The following is a 17,030-nucleotide window of genomic DNA, read 5'->3' as shown; positions in this document are numbered from 1 at the left end:
TCACTTGTGTAGCTTGTGTTTATCTGCTACTGTAGTCAAAATACTGTATAGTTCCATCATCGTAAGGACCTCTCGTGTTGCCCTTTTATAACCGTACCCTCTTTACTCCTCTGTGCTCTGCCACTGTCAGTTCAGACATGTTACATGGAGATACACGCATGTCACCTGTGGGGTTCGTTTCTGTCCCTACACATAACACCTGAGTATTCATCCAAGTTACTGTATAAGTGGTTCATGCCTTTTTGTTCCTGAATAGTGTTCCGTGTTATTTATATATATATATATATATATATATATACATATATATATATATATATATAGTTTAACCATTCATTGATAGATCTGGGGTTTTTGCAGTTTTTGGCTATTACAAATAAGCTGCTATGAATGCACCGTTTTGTATTCCCACCAATAATGTGTAAGTCATCTAGTTTCTCTGCATCCTTACCATCGTTTGTGTTAGGACTATTTTTTGTTTTAACAGTTCTGAGAGGGGTGGCTTAGTTAAGTGTCTGCCTTTGGCTCAGGTTGTGATCCCTGGGTCCTGGGATCAAGTCTTGGCATCAGGCTCCCTGCTCAGTGGAGAGTCTGCTTCTCCCTCTTCCTCTGCCCCCCCCCCATTTGTGCTCCTTTGCTCTCTCGCTCTCTCTCTCTCAAATAAATAAATAAAATCTTTAAAAAATTCTGATGGGGCACCTGGGTGGCTCAGTTGGTTAAGCATCTGCCTTCGGTTCAGGTCATGATCTCAGGGTCCTGGGATCAAGCCCCAGATCGGGCTCCCTGCTCAGCAGGGAGTCTGCTTCTCTCTCTCTCTTTGCCTCTCCACCTCCTTCTTATGTGTTTTCTCTCTCCCCCAGCCCCTGTCTCAATTAAATAAATAAAATCTTAAAAAAAAATTCTGATAGGTATGTAGTGATAGCTTGCTGTCATTTTATTTTTTTTAATTTATTTTTTTTAAGATTTTATTTATTTGTCAGAGAGAGAGCACAAGCAGGAGGAGTGGCAGGCAGAGGGAGAAGCAGGCTCCCCGTTGAGCAAGGAGCCCAATGCGGGACTCAGTATCAGGACCCTGGGATCATGACCTGAGCTGAAGGCAGATGCTTAACCAACTGAGCCACCCTTGCTGTAATTTTAATTTGCATTTCCCTAATGGTGTTTAAAATGTTTTCAACTATATATTTGCTGTCTTGTTTTGCTCTTTGTTGAAGTGGTTCTTTTTGTCTTTTGCCCATTTTCTAACTGGCTTGTGGTTTTACTGATGAGTTTTGAGAGTACTTTGTATATTCTGGATTATAGTTCTTTGTCAGATACAGGCAAACCTCAGAGATATTGCAGGTTCAGTTCCAGATCATGACAATAAAGCAAATGTTACAATAAAGCGAGTCAGATGAATTTTTTGGTTTCTCGGTGTTTATGAAAGTTACGTTTACACCTTACTGTAGTCTGTTACGTGTGCACTAGCACTATATCTATAGAAAAAAATAGTACGTACCTTAATTTAAAACTACTTTATTGCTAAGGGGCGCCTGGGTGGCTCAGTCGTTAAGCGTCTGCCTTCGGCTCAAGTCATGATCCCAGGGTCCTGGGATCGAGCCCCGCATCGGGCTCCCTGCTCGGCAGGAAGCCTGCTTCTCCCTCTCCCACTCCCCCTGCTTGTGTTCCCTCTCTCGCTGTCTCTGTCTCTGTCAAATAAATAAATAAAATCTTTAAAAAAAAAAAAATACTTTATTGCTAAAATATGCTAATCATTGTCTGAGCTTTCAGGGAGCTGTAATCTTTTTGCTGGTGGAAGGTCCTGCCTCAGTGTTGTTGGCCGTGAACTGATCAGGGTGGTGGTTGCTGAAGGTTGGGTGGCCGGGGCAATCTCTTGTGGCAACAATGCAAAGTTTGCCATATCAGTCAATGCTTCCTTTCACGAACAGTTTCTCTGTAGCATTTGACAGCCTTTTACTCACAGAACTTCCTTCAAAATTGGAGTCAGTCCTATCAAACCCTGCTGCTGCTTAATCAGCAAGTTTATGTGACAGTCTGGGTCCTTTCTTGTCCTTTCAACAATCTTCACAGCATCTTCAGAAGCAGATTCCACTTCAAGAAACCACTTTCTTTGTTCATCCATAAGAAGCAACTTCTCATCTGTTCAGGTTTTATCATCATGAGATTATAGCAGTTCAGTCCTATCCTCAGGCTCCACTTCCAGTTCTAGTTCTCGTGCTCTTCCCACCACATCTGCAGTGACTTCCTCCCCTGAAGTCTTGAACCCCTCAAAGTCCTCCATGAGGGTTGCAGTCAGCTTCCTCCAAACCCCTGTTATGTTGGTATTTTGACTTTTTCCCATGAACTACATGGGAATCTGGAATAGGGCATCCTTTTCAGAAGGTTTTGAATTACTTTGCCCAGGTCTATCAGGGAAATTACTATCTATGGAAGCTATAGCCTTGTAAAATGTATTTCTTTTTTTCTCTTTTTTGAGAGAGAGAGGGAGTGCAAGTGGGGGGAGGGGCATTGGGAGAGGGATAGAGAGAAGCTTAAGCAGGCTCCATGCCCAGCTTGGAGCCCGACACAGGGCTTGATCTCATGACCCACGAGATCATGACCTAAGTTGAAATCAAGAGTCAGATGCTTAACTGACTGAGCCACCCAGACACCCCTAAAATGTATTTCTTAAATAGTAAGACTTGAAAATCAAAATTATTCCTTGCTCCTTGGGCTGCAGAATGGATATTTTGTTGGCAGACATGAAAACAAGATTAATCTCATTGTCCATCTTCATCAGAGCTCTTGGGTGACCAGGTGTATTCCTGGTGAATGAGCAGGAATCTTAATCTGGGTGGTACGTCAGTAATTGACTTAAATAGTATGATGTAAACAGATGTGCTGTTATGCAGGCTTCATTGTTCCATTTATAGAATACAGGCAAAGTAGATTCAGCATAATTATTAAGGACCCCAAGATTTTTGGAATGGTAAATGAACATTGGCTTCAGTTTAAAGTCACCAGCCCTTACTGAGTCAGCCTGTCTTTAGAAGATTTGAAGCCAGGCATTGACTTCTCTCTAGTTATGAAAGTCCTAGATGGCATCTTCTTCCGATAGAAGGCTGCTTTGTCTACATTGGAAATCTGTTATTCAGTGTTGCCACCTTCCTGCATTATCTCAGCTCAGTCTTCTGGAGAACTTGCTGCAGCTTCTCCATCAGCACCAGCTGCCTCGCCTGGCACTTTGATGTTACGGAGACAGCTTCTTTTCTTAAGTCACGAACCAACGTCTCTGAGGTTCCAGCTTTTCTTTCACAGCTTCCTCGCCTTTCTCCACCTTCACAGAATTGAAGAGAGTTGGGACCTTTCTCTGGAGTAGTCTTTGGCTTAAGGGAATGTGGCTGGTTTGACCTTCTATCCAGACCACACAGACGTTCTCCATATCAGCAATAGGGCTGTTTCGCCTTCTTATCATCTGTGTGTTCACTGGAGTGGCACTTTCAGTTTCCTTCCAAAACTTTTCTTTTGCATTCATAACTTGGCTGACTGCCACAAGAGGCCTAGCTTTTGGCCTGTGTTGGCTTCTGGTGTGCCCTTTTCACTCAGCTGAATCATTTCTAGCTTTTGATTTAATTTGAGACATGTGACTTTTCACTTAACACTTGACACTGTAGGGTATAAACTGGCCGAATTTCAACATTGTCGTGTCTCAAGAAGTAAGGAGGCCCGTGGAGAGGAAGAGAGATGGCGGAATGACTGGTCAGTGGAACGGTCAGCACACACACATTCATGATTAAGGTTGTTGTCTTGGATGGGCACAGTTCTGGTGCCCCCAAATAATTAAAATGCTAACGTCAAAGATGACTGATTACATCACCATGACAAAAATAATAACAATGAAAATCAAGTTTGAAGTATTGTGAGACTTACCAAAACGTGGCAAAGAGACGCGAAGTGAACAAATGCTTTTGGAAAAATGGTGCCAATAGAGTTGCTGGACCCAGGATCACCACAAAACTTTAATTTGTAATGAATGCAGTATCTCTGAAGTGCAGTAAAGCAAAGCACAATAAAACAAGGTATGCCTGTATTTGAAAATCTCTCAAACTTGGCAGAAATCATAAATATACAGATTGAAGAAGGAAAGTTAACCACAAGAGAATAAATTAATACAAGTCCATGCAGAGACACATTTTAATCAACCTAAAAACTAGTAACAGAAAAAATCATGAAAGAAGTTCAAGAAAAACTGTGTATTAACGTTTAGGGAACCCAGTACAAATGGCAAGAGATTTCTCACCTGAAACCTTGGAGGCCAGAAGTATATGGCATAAAATTGTTCAAGCCATTAAAGAATTGTCTACTATGAAGTCTATAGTAAAAATAGCCTTTGGGAATAAAAGGGAAATATTTTCTCAGATAAAGGAAAACAGAATGTGTTGCAGGGTGACCCACCTTCAGACAGTGGCTAAAAGAAGTTTTTCAAGAAAATGATAACAGAAGGAGTCTTGGAAATTCAGAAAAGAAAGAAGGAAATGGGTAAAAATATGGGTAAGTATAAAACTATTTTCATAAGCTTCTTAAATTATTTCATATTGGAAGCAAAAAGAAACATAACACCACCTGATGTGATACTCTATATAGATGAAAATACTAAAGACAATTATATTTCAAAATAGGACCTGTAAAGAGCATAGGTAGTAATTTCCCATATTTCATTCAGTGATAAAACATCACTACCAGTGGACTATGAGCAAACAGTAAGAAGATGGTACCAAAAAAAATACCCTGAATGTTAATTTTGCCCCGCTCATCCCTCAACAGGGTCTATTCTGAGGCGCATCCTTTGGAGTGATTCAGAGTCCACGGTGGTGTTAGACACTGTTCTCTCCAGGGGCACTTTATTAACTTCCCCTCCTTAACCGTCCAACTCTCTGCTTTCCCTCTCTGTTTTCTCGAGGTGACCTCCAAAATAAACTATCTGTGCCTAATTCCTTGTCTGTCTCTGCTTTTGTGCAAACCCACCGTAGTCCTGTTGGTGCCAGAAGTGGTCCTTGAAATGAGAACTTGAGTTTTGGAATCTAAAACTTGATCGCTTATTGGTTACATTTCAGTGAAGGCCACGTTGCCGATAGTGTGAGGATAACCATCGTCGTCCTGTAATAGAAGGATTCTCCCGTGTGGTAGATGAGGGAGAGGACGGGTAGATTTGTCCTGTGCAGTAGCTGTAGCACTTTGAACAGGATGGGGCAATGATAAGTTTATGAAGTTGTGAGAAGTGAGTTGTGGAGTTAGTGACTTCTCTGCCTTAGAAGCCTCGAAGACACAGGTTCAAGGTAGCTGTCAACACAGGGCACAGTGAAGGATATTCACAGATTCCTGTGTCCTGAGAAGTGAGGCTGTGTCCTGTTAAGTCATGCCCGAGGTTTAACTTCAGGGTGGCAGGAGATGGCAACGGTGCAGGTGTCCCAGACGTCTTGTGCGAAACAGGAGTGGAAAATTGAGATGTAGAATGGGGACATTCGCAGCTGTTCACCCAAGACTCTTGAGCGCAGAGATTCTTTGAAACTGTTTAGGCTGGCAGAAGCAGCCATTTCTCTTTAATAGAGAGAATACCCTACCCCTTCCTGGAGACTGCAGATGACTGCCATGAGGCAGATGCCTTTCACAATCATACTTGGCCTTCTCGAAAGCTACCTCATTTCCTCCCTTAATATTTAATGTAGCTATTGATGGATTTAGTTCTATACTTTCACTATTTATGTGTGGTCCCTCTTTTTTTGTTCTCTGATTTCTTGCCCTTTTTCTGTTGAATTTGAATATTTTTAGAATTCGACTTTAATTGGTCTGTTGGCTTTTTAGCAATATCTCTTCGCTTTATATGTATAGCAGTTGCTAGAGCAACTACCTCAGTATACATCTTCAACTTTTCACCTTCTAGTTGGAGTTAATAAGGTACCATTTCACGTAAAATGTCGAGATCTTGCAACCGTAAAAGTCCATTTTCCTCCTGCCTGGCACTGTTCTTTTTGTTATGGTTGTTGTATGTGCATTATAAATCCAAGACGAGGTCATTTTTGGTTTCTAGTAGTTACGGACTGAATGTTTGTGTCCCGCCAGAATTCATTTGTTGAAACCCAGCCTCCCAGTAGGATGGTAGTAGGAGTTGGGGTCCTTGGGCATGAATTAGGATTAGATGTGGTCATGGGGTGGGGCCCTCTACTTGCTCTACTTTTGACTGTTAGTGTTGCCACCTGGCTTCTGCGGTGTCAGAATTCCATCATCTCCTTTGGCCTTTGTGAGAACAGTTCCATAGCGGCGTCTCCTACCATTAGTCTTGGCCTGCAGAGCACGGTCATCACTAAGCTCGCCTGTTGTACCTGTGCTCCTGCCACTGGTATGTTCCTTCCCACTTTAGTGTCCTCTGGGCCCTACAAAGTTGGCATGGACTCTTTTGAGAGGACCAGCCCTGTGACCCAGCAATTCCAGTCCTCTTTGTAACTCCTGGAGCTTTGGTTTTAAAATTGTAGGATGACGTCTATTAATAGGCTGTCCTTCAGTGGATTTGGGCAAAACGTGTTCATATACAAGGCTGAAATAGAATATAAAACAGTGCATTATAAATAGTGAGGGTATCTTTCCAGAAATTTTTTTAGGATATACTTCAGTTGTATTTGTGTATACTATAAATATTTTTTTTTCTCGTCTTTCATGCTTTTACTCTAGATAGCGACGTGCCTCATCCGATTATATCCTTACAGTGTTTTCTCAAGTATAGTGTCATTTGAGGACTTCGTTGACCAGCCCCCTCCATCAATTCTCTAGCTTGCTTTCTTAGTTTTCTATCCTCGAACTTACCACAGTCTGCCATAACAAGTATCTTACTTTTTGACCCCCTACTTATCCTGTCTTCCCCAACTAGAATTAAACCTCTGTGAACTCTGTGAGCGCATGGAGTTTTCTTCTGTTCACTGCTGTAAACCCCATGCCGAGAATAGTGCCTGGTACATAATAAGTGTTTAAGCATTGTTGAAGGTATGACCACATTTAAGTTCTTATTGCTGTTGGAGAATACTGCATTGCTTAAAGGGAACCGAAGTTCAAAAAAAAATAGAAAAAAAACTTTAGAGAAACTCCCATAATGTGTCCAAGACTTAGTAAGTGCTCATATCAATAAGTAAAAGGGTAAAATAGAATTGATTATAAAATAACATCATGGGTAGAAATGATATTGTTTCATGCAAACGTGTTTCAAGTTGATACGCATACATTCGTTAATACATATATAAATATATAATTATGTATACTGCATTTATCATATATTCACATATCACATATTCCCACATATATCCACAAAGTTCACTTCCTCATTCTTCAGCTATTTGCTGGACTCTCCTTTTTCTCAGACCTTCTCTGACCCCCTTTTACGATTGAATTCCCTCTCTGTAATTCGCTATCCTTTTTTCTTTTTTAAAACAACACTGGCCATCTTGTGTACTATATATGTAACTTTTTTATATTTCCTAAACTCTGTTCCTCCCCCAATACCCTGCCCACCACAATACAAGTGTTACTAAGGTAGAGCTGTTTTTATTCACTACTATTTCCAAAATGCCTAAAATAGTTCCTGATAAATGGTAGGTACTTAATAAAGTTTTGTGAATGAATTAATATGTTTTTGTGGGTGTGTTGGTCATGAAGTATAATAAATTATTTCTTATAGTGTGGAAGTTTTTTTTTAAATGTTTAAAACACTCTATAAAGAAATTCTTAACTCAGTGGCAAAAGTATGGGCAGTAATTGTATTTATAATAGTGAATTCTCTTATTTCATATAGTGAAATTACATTTCACTAATAATAAAAAATTGGAAACTAAATGTTCAACAACTGAAACGGTTCTTGTAGTTTTATAAAGTATATTATATAATAGTTTAAATATTCAACTTGAGCTATATACATAGATCAATATGGATAAATCCAAAACCATAGAATTGAATAGCAAGTTTCAGAAGAGCTTACATGTTACCACACTGATAGAAAACTTGCAAAGCAAATAATATCTATTATTTCTAGATAGAAACTCTAGATGTAAAGTAAGAGTATAAGTAAATAGAGAAGATAAACAAGTTTAGAATAGTTCAGAGTGGAAAGGTTGTAGTTTGGGGAATGATTTTGCAAAGATACCCATGGCTTTGATTTTTGTAATCTTTTACTTGTTAACGGGGATAGGTGTTCATGTTATCCTCCATTCTTTTCTGTTTTATGGGGAAAAAATTTTTTTTTAAATGACCAGGCTTCCAATACCCTGAAAAGGTTATCTGTAGCACAGAACCTTGCACCTCTCCTGGCCCTAGTGCTTTTCTGGGAATTGGACTGTTGACACCGAGGGCACATGTCATGGAGGTTTCCAGAAACGGCAGCTCTCTAGTTTCATGGTATGAACATTCTGCTCCTAGAAGAGGCAGGGACGGTCTGAGGTACTGGTATCAGCCACCACCTCTGGCTGCTCTCTGCCTCTTCAGGGGGAGATTTTGGTCAATCTTAAGCTCTCCTAAGGAGGATTCTAGGATGAAATAGATTGGCAGGCACTATGTGGAAAGCTGAGGCCAGTCTTGTCACACACATGTGAGATGGGCTGGTCACACAGTCTTGCAAGGACTCCCCCCAGGGTGTGATGAGAGTTGGAGGGAAAGAGAGAATTTCAAGCCAAGGGAATGATGGGATGAGATGAGATGGTGAGATGTTGCTTATGGTGTTGGAACCTCTGAACAGATGTCTATAATTAGGGAGTCCATATTCCATCAAAAAGCTAATTAAGAGCTATTCTGTACACAAATTTACTCATACCACATAGTTGTGCTAAAATATAGGATTCATTTATGAGGATAAATGGGAAATGAGATACAATGAGAACAGTGAATCTTAACTCTTCTGTTTTTTTTTAGGTAAATTTAGTAGTTTGGCAGCTAACAGAAATCATTCTGGGAAGTCTACGTTTAAGTAGCCTACCCAGGACATCCAAGAAAATACTAATTTTTATGGATTCTCTGAAAAAGAGTGAGAGTTTAACTCTTAAGTATTATTCACAGGTTGCCTCTTACACAGTGTCAGTGTTCTTCTCCTAGCACCTCCACATTAGTTAGATCTGTACCATTTGCCTCACTAGAGTTTCTCCGTTTCCCTCATTTTGGTCAAAACGGTTTTGACCATGAAGCCCTTAATCTCTTTAGTGCAGAATCACCATTTACTGTTGGCTGAGCATCCTGGCTGTGTAGCAGTGGTTTAGCACCTGGGAATCAGACATATATAAAGATTCTGTCTTTCTGTGCAATATTTCAACATCAATGTTATTTCTTGGTATTACTCCAATGAATGGATGTATTTTAGTCTGTGGGGCCTTTACAACTTAAGCTGTTTTGTCCATTTGTTCCAAAGGCAGAAATAAATGGATCAGTAATTTTTATCCATGGTTTTATTCTTGTAGCATTTATTATTAAGCATATAAATACAGGAAATGATCCTTTTCAATGTGACTTTAAGACTGACATTGATTGGTGTCTGTTTTAACATATATAATCTCATTATAGAATATGCAGAGGTGTTTCTGGTGACCTTACTTTAGGAAATGCAGTTCTTACCTTTCAGGCATACAGTTTACATGACATTAGATGTTTGATAACCTCAATTTATGAGGGGAAAATTCAAGCTATTTCTCAGGTCATTTAGTAACAATTTCATGAGAGTTTATAGGGATTTTAAAAGTATAGATCACATTGCCATTATCATGAGGAGTAGTCATAGGACCTTAGGCTAAGGAATATTGAGCTTTTCTGAAAGCATCGTGTATTAATCATGTTTTTTCTGTGTTTTATGTTTGGCAACTTTAAAAAGCTTGCTGGCCAGGGAGAGCCTTCCTCTCTTAGAGTTGGCAAAGGGCTGATCCTGGAGCTCACCTTTCAAATGTAAACCAACTAGTCCCAGCCCCAACCTCCTCCTCTAACTCTCTCACAGCAACCCAGTACTTGCCCTGCCCTATATCAACCAGACAACCCAAAACACCTCTTTGGCCCAGAGCTATAATGCTCCATGAGGGAGGGTCCGAAGCCAAATCAGAACTTCATAGATAAAGCAAGATCTGGTCACTTGTTGAAGGGGACCTATTCTCTATTCTCTTAAATAGAACCATTACTGTGAAAAAATGTCTGGACAATTTCCCCATCATTGGAGTTTAGTCTTTTTAATTTCCAGTATACAGCTGTAATTGGGGTGGCAGCACGAGACAGTGTAGTTGAGCTAGGATTGCTCTCTTTCATGGGGGTAGATTGTTGTATGTGGGTAAAGCCTTTTTTGACATCAGATTAAACAATGGTCATTGTAGTGTTATTAATGTGGCAAACTTCTAAGGGCTTCGTATGCTGCACAACTTTTTGAGAAAGAAGAGACTAATCAATATCTAAAGCTTAATTTATGGCTCGCTTTCTGTTTCAGTTATCTATTACTGTGTAACAAAAACACCCAAAACTTAATGGTTTAACATGATTATTTCTTGATTATTTCTTGTAGAGTGGGTGGTTTCTCTGCTGCACATGGCATTGGCTGAAGTCTTGTTTGGCTGGCTAAATTCAGCCAGTGATGGGGCTGGCTCAGAAGGTCTAAAGAAACTTTGCTCACATGTCTGGAATTATATGGGGCTTTCTCCTCATAGCTTGAGTTTCTTCACAGCTTGGTAATTTCACACTAGTTGAACTTTCTGCATGATGATTAGCTTCAAGAAGGAAAGTGGAAACTGCCACACTTCCTAAAGTGTTGGCCTGGAACTTCTGCCATATTCTACTAAGCTGAAGCAAGTCACAAGGCCAGTGCAGACTTAAGAGGAGGAGAAAAAAAAGAATAGCTTTTTAGAATGGAATAAGAGAAGGAATTGATACTGTTTTCCTTTGACCATCATACTAACCAAAGGAGGGCTATACTTATAAATCAGTCCAGGAAAGTAAGAAGTGATACAAGTTTGGGAAATAGATTCAGGGATTGGTGGGCTTGCAAAAACAGGAATGTTGAGGGACTGACTGGCTTTCCGTTGTAAAAGTTTGGTCACTGGGCACCTGGGTGGCTCAGTTGGTTAAGCGACTGCCTTCGGCTCAGGTCATGATTCTGGAGTCCCGGGATCGAGTCCCGCATCGGGCTCCCTGCTCGGCAGGGAGTCTGCTTCTCCCTCTGACCCTCCCCCCTCTCATGTGCTCTCTCTCATTCTCTCTCTCTCAAATAAATAAATAAAATCTTTAAAAAAAACAAAAAAGTTTGGTCACTGGAATGAGGCTGTAGCTGACTTTCTGACTTTCCAGAACATGGTCATAGTGAATGCTGTTGCTGATTGGCCTTCAGAAATGTGGAACTATCAGGCTGGCTGGCCCTCTTAAGCATGTGTGCATCTGATGAAACACCCATCAGTTGATCTGGTGATTGTCTCTGATCTTTCGATTCTTATGGTTACTAATTCATGACTTAAAACTCTGGCCAAGAGGCAGTCAGTCTCCCTCCATCCTTCTTGACTTTGAAGGTCAGGAATATTTTATTCTCAGAGTATCTTTAAAGTCTTTTCATTAGTACAGACATTATTCTGTATTATTCAAAATCCAGAGTTACTGGATTTTCCTCAAAAAGCAGTAATTTTTATTTAACTTTTGATTGAGAAGCCAGGGGAAACTAGGAAACATTTGCTTTCGCAGCAGGTTGAAATAAAGAACTACTCTGAAAGCATAGCTATCATCAAGATGGCATGCTCATGTCAGTGTTGGGTAGAGTATTGTAACAATATTTATTGTGTTTGAGTATTTAGAAGTTATATAGGTAGCAAAGCAATTACTAAATATCACAGTAGGTGTTCATTGGTGGTAAACAGCAGACAAATCAAGGCATGTTTAAGAAATTGAGCATCACATGGGCGCCTGGGTGGCTCAGGTGGTTAAGCGACTGCTTTTGGCTCAGGTCATGATCCTGGAGTCCCTGGATCAAGTCCCGCATCGGGCTCCCTGCTCGGCAGGGAGCCTGCTTCTCCCTCTGACCCTCCCCCCTCTCATGTGCTCTCTCTCTCTCATTCTCTCTGTCTCAAATAAATAAATAAAATCTTTAAAAAAAAAAAAATTGAGCATCACGAAAGTCATCATTTGGAAGGGGCGGGCAAGTGGCAGGATTTAGATCGGAGCAGCATTTCACAATCATGAAGTTTAGGCAATAAAATAATTCTACTGGTACTGTAGTAATACTAGGAGTGTAGATTACTAGTAACGTAGCTGGTGGAGTTGGGCATTGTAAGGTTTTTGTTATTAGATTATGCTAGTTAAGTATGACAGAGATGGTCATGGTATAGTGAGAAAATTATAAAATGATATAGGGAACACTGGCCATTGACTTGGAAGAAAATAAGGGAGTATTTTTAAGTAGGGACCAATTGACAATTTGATTTAATTTAGACAATGTTTATTTTATACATGTACTGCTACATTCCATCAGAAAATGTTTTGATTTTATGACAGTTCAACAAATAAAACACATGTATTTGAAAAAATTCTAATGCTTAGGCTTTTAACATATAAATACAATATACAAAATAAATACACGGCAGAAAACCACCCACCCACAAATTGCTGTATGCATCATTTCTGAAACACATAATATATATAAAAGTACATCATATACATTGATTATGGTGTTTTCAGCTCTAAGTAACAGAAAAACTTAACTTTGTAAAGTGCCAGATAGTAACTGTCGCAGGCTCTGTTGAGCCATACGGTCTCTGTCAGAACTACTCAACTCTGTTCTTGTAGTGCTAAAGGCAGCCTCAGGCAAAACAGAGACAAATGGTTTTTATTAGTGTTCTAATAAAACTTTATTTGTGGACACTGAAATTTGAATATACTTTTCACGTGTTGCAAAATATTCCTTATTTTTTTCCACCCACTTAGAAATGCAAAACCATTCTTGGCTTGTAGGATACAAACACGGGCTTTGGGTCACATCTGAATATCTGAATCCTTTGTTGGAAAATGCACAACCAAGCCAAACCAAGGCACTACAGCAATAAAGTGAGTGGTGAATGTTGGTAGCCAACTTTTTTTCCAGCATAATTCAAGAAATACAAATTATAATGATAATAGTATCTAACATATGCTTTTCTTGTGTCTCAGACACTATTCTAAGTGCTCTAAAAATATTAACTCATTTCTATGTCAAAGCAATCCTACCATTATCACTTCTCGTTTATAGAAAAGGAAACAGAGGCACAGAGAGGTTAAGTGGCATGCCCCATGCTGGAATTTGAGCCACGGCAGTAAGAGTCCAGGGTCCACATCTCTTAACCACTACCATGTTGCTTCTGCTATGAAGAAAAAGGCAGTGAAGAACATTCTTAAGACACTCATACAAAATTCTAAGGCAGATAGCTCTGCCCCCTGCTAAAACATCAACAGTAAGATAAATACTACTTCTTTACGTAGTGTTATGTTTTAAGTGTTTTCAAAAATAATTTCAGTCTTTTCTTACGAATAAATGTGTCCCTAATGTAAGACTCAGCTGACCTTTCTGAAGGATTGGTTCAGTAATGTCTGTATTCATTTAAAAATGCAAGGAAATAGAAAAAGATGCATTAAATTTTAAAAGAATATTACATTTAAAATACACATTAGAGTAACAACAGGAATCGATGCCGAGACATAACGTGAAATATCTTCACATACGTGAAAACTCCTGAACCAAGGCTACATATTTCCCTATGTACAATTATGGATGGGATCCACGTGCACATAAACATCCACAACCTGTCTTGTAGCGCGCTGACACACATTAGTTCTACATACTAAAGGATTCTTCACGTGTGTAAGGATATCATCTGGTTTTTTCAATGTGTTTGTGCTTTTTAAAAAGCTTCAAATATCTAGACATTGATAGGTTTCTTAAAAACAAAACCCAAAAAACAAAGAAAACCCCTCAGAATCCAACTGCTGCAACATGACTTCTGGTGTAACTGTTACCCTCACTCAGTACAGATTCTCTTTGAATTTTTGTCAAGGAACTTTCACATATTTGAAATGTCTGCAAAGGTTCTATCCCAGCATCACAGATCTGAGGTTCACTGAAACATCACTTCCCGATAAAGGCTTCTGTATCTGTTGCAGTCTGTGCAGTTACACCTTCGAGTGCTCCAAGTCCACCTGGTGTCAAAGGTCTCTGAATGCTCGGGAAGGATACTGATAGGAGCTTCTCACTCAGGTAAGCTTTTAGATATCTAGTGATGGCTGCCCTGACAGAAAATTTCCTGACATTCATTTGTTTTTATAGGATTTCTCTCATATGATTTCTATGTTGTGCGATCTAGTATGACTTCTAAAACAACGGTGTCCCTCATGTTTTACAATTTCTAGGTTGTCTGATACTTAATTAAGTCTGACATATGGTATAAAAGCTCTCCCTCATAGATTTAAAGAATTTCTGTATATTTCCTTTTCTGTCAAGAAAGACTGACTGAAATTTTCTGAGATTGATATTCCTAAGTTTTTTGTCTTGTGTGAATTATCCAATTATTCTGAAGGATGAATTCCAAAATAAGTTCCCAATTCATAGTATTTATCAGCTTTTTCCCTCTGTGTGTGTCTTCTGATGTGCAGTAAGTTTTGATTTCTGAATAAAAGTTTTCCTACACTCCTGACATTCATAGGGTTTCTCCCCTGTGTGTTTTCTCTGATGTATGATAAAATGTGACTTCTGAGAGAAGGATTTCCCACATTCCTTACATTCATAGGGTTTCTCTCCTGTGTGCGTCCTTTGATGTAATCTGAGGACTGAATTCACAGAGAAAGATTTACCACATTCATGACATTCATAGGGCTTCTCCCCTGTGTGTTTTCTCTGATGTTTAGTGAGGTCTGATTTATAGTAAAAGTTTTTTCCACATTTATTACATTCAAAGGGTTTCTCCCCTGTGTGAGTTCGCTGATGTACTGTGAGAGCTGACTTCTGGTAGAAGCATTTCCCACATTCCTTACATTCATAGGGTTTCTCTCCTGTGTGAGTTCTCTGATGAGTTTTGAGGTGTGAATTTCTAGAAAAGAATTTCCCACATTCCTTACATTTATAAGGTTTCTCCCCTGTATGTGTTCTCTGATGTACTGTGAGGTGTGATTTCTGGGAAAAGGATTTCCTACATTCCTTACATTCATACGGTTTCTCCCCTGTGTGTGTTTTCTGATGTACCATGAGGTATGCCTTAACATAGAAGAACTTCCCACATTCACTACACTCAAAGGGTTTCTCTCCTGTGTGTGTTTTCTGATGTTCTACAAGGTGTGGCTTCTGGTAGAAGGATTTCTCACACTGATTACATTCGTAGGGTTTCTCCCCTGCGTGAGTCCTCAAATGTCTACTAAGAGATGACAGGTGATAGAAAGTTTTCTTACATTCTTTACATTCATAGGTTTTCTCTCTGGTGTGGGCTTTCTGTTGTACTGTGCGGTCTCCATTTCTAGAGCCAGATTCTCCACATTCCCTGGGTTTGTCCTTTGAATGAATATGCTGATGTATTACGAGAACAGACTTCTGGCAGAAGGACTTTCCACATTCATTGCATTTATGGATTTTCTCTCTGGCTTGAGTTTGCTGGTGTTTTGTGAGTTCTCCATTCCTAGAAAGAAATTTCCAAATTCAGTAATGTCTAAGGTACACTAGCTTAGCTGAGAACCAACTTCCAGAGATTTTCCCATATTGATTAGATTCAGTTTCTCCACTTACGTTCTCTGACACACACTGTGGTTTGACATTTGGTAGAAGGAACCTTCCCTGTGTATGCACAGAGTCTCTCAAATGCCTGAGATCTACAAAGCCTCCCTTACTGTGTAACTCAGAAGAGTTAAAAGACGAAACTTCAGAGTTTGAATCTCCTGGTCCTGAATAAGATCTCCATTACGGAAGAGTGCGTTCCCATTTGGGTTATATGCTTTGGAATTCACTCCAGTGTTAGTTTTCTCACATTTAGTATGAACTAGTGTTTTCCCACTTCCAGTACTCCCATCAATACTTTCTGACTACAAGGCTTCTAATCTTAAAATCGAAATCTTGGACTTGCCTTGAATTTTCAGCTCGGCTTTCCTGGTATTTCGCTCCTAGGTCATGAATTTTCCAGAGGTCTTCTACAAAGGAATCCACAATTTAATACCGTATAAATCTTAATGTATTATTAGGGTTGTAGGGTTGATTCTTAGGCTTCAGGCAATCTCCCCAAATAAAGGAACTGCAAATTTCCTTTGCAAATGAAAATTTCATCTCTCCCATTGGTTTAGAAAAAACATAAACATTAAAAACTGCAGTAGCAGACCAGGGAAGAAACGTGGTTATAAATCCAAGTACTTCTGACACTTTACAAATATGGCCTTAAAAACTTGGAGGAAAAAGTTAAGGGGAGGAAAAAAAAAAAAAAAGAACAGGGAGCAGAGAACAAAAGATATTCAGAGTGCTGCTGAACAAGACTTAGGGACTCAGAATGCTGTAAGCCCATGACAAACAAGAAACAGTAAAGTAGAGTGACAAGAAAAATTAGAAGACACCTGTGTTCACTGAAAATATCAGGGGAAAGATGAAATTGGATGAAAAGCTAACAGGTCTTTGTCAGCTCAAATCTAATTTGCTGTGTTATTTTAGCAGACTGTAAACTTCTGCTTGATTTCTTCTACACCCGCACACGACAATCTGGGTGCCAACACTAAAGTGACTTTCTGAAAACATCCGTTTCCCCGTGTGTGGGGGAATAGTTCTACACTGGGGGCTCTCACTGTCCATCTAGCTGGCTTAATTTTCACGGGGACAGAAGACCCAGGAACACATAGATCCTAAAGGAAAGATAATTAAAAAGAGAGTGCAAGCCCTACTGGGTATTTACCCCAAAGATACAAAAGTAGGGATCCGAAGGGGTACCTGCACCCCGATGTTTATAGCAGCAATGTCCACAATAGCCAAACTGTGGAAAGAGCCAAGATGTCCATCGACAGATGAATGGATAAAGAAGATGTGG

The 17,030-nt window shown here is 39.6% G+C and overlaps 2 protein-coding genes and 1 long non-coding RNA gene across 5 annotated transcripts in view; 2 read left to right on the top strand and 1 right to left on the bottom strand.

The window, feature by feature from the left end:
* The window catches only part of LOC102748366 (uncharacterized), an 83,226-nt gene that overhangs the window by 20,461 nt on the left and 45,735 nt on the right, over positions 1-17,030 (top strand). The window lies entirely within an intron of this gene.
* ZNF25 (zinc finger protein 25) overlaps positions 14,044-17,030 on the bottom strand; it is a 16,313-nt gene continuing 13,326 nt past the window's right edge. For both annotated transcript variants that reach the window (XM_031031963.2, XM_081824366.1), the window contains exons 5-6: positions 16,089-16,152; positions 14,044-15,647 (exon numbers count right to left, since the gene is read on the bottom strand). In XM_031031963.2, coding sequence (XP_030887823.2) covers positions 14,597-15,647; positions 16,089-16,152 — 1,115 coding nt within the window. In that variant the 3' untranslated portion in view covers positions 14,044-14,596. The remainder of the gene's footprint in view (positions 15,648-16,088; positions 16,153-17,030) is intronic.
* LOC115942223 (uncharacterized) overlaps positions 14,103-17,030 on the top strand; it is an 11,555-nt gene continuing 8,627 nt past the window's right edge. The window contains exon 1 of the long non-coding RNA XR_004076836.2: positions 14,103-14,239. This is a non-coding gene — a long non-coding RNA (uncharacterized LOC115942223). The remainder of the gene's footprint in view (positions 14,240-17,030) is intronic.

This window comes from Leptonychotes weddellii, chromosome 6 (assembly GCF_054177405.1).
Source record: "Leptonychotes weddellii isolate Sample4059 chromosome 6, ASM5417740v2, whole genome shotgun sequence".
NCBI lineage: Eukaryota > Metazoa > Chordata > Mammalia > Carnivora > Phocidae > Leptonychotes > Leptonychotes weddellii.
This window is presented reverse-complemented; position numbering and strand designations above follow the sequence as displayed.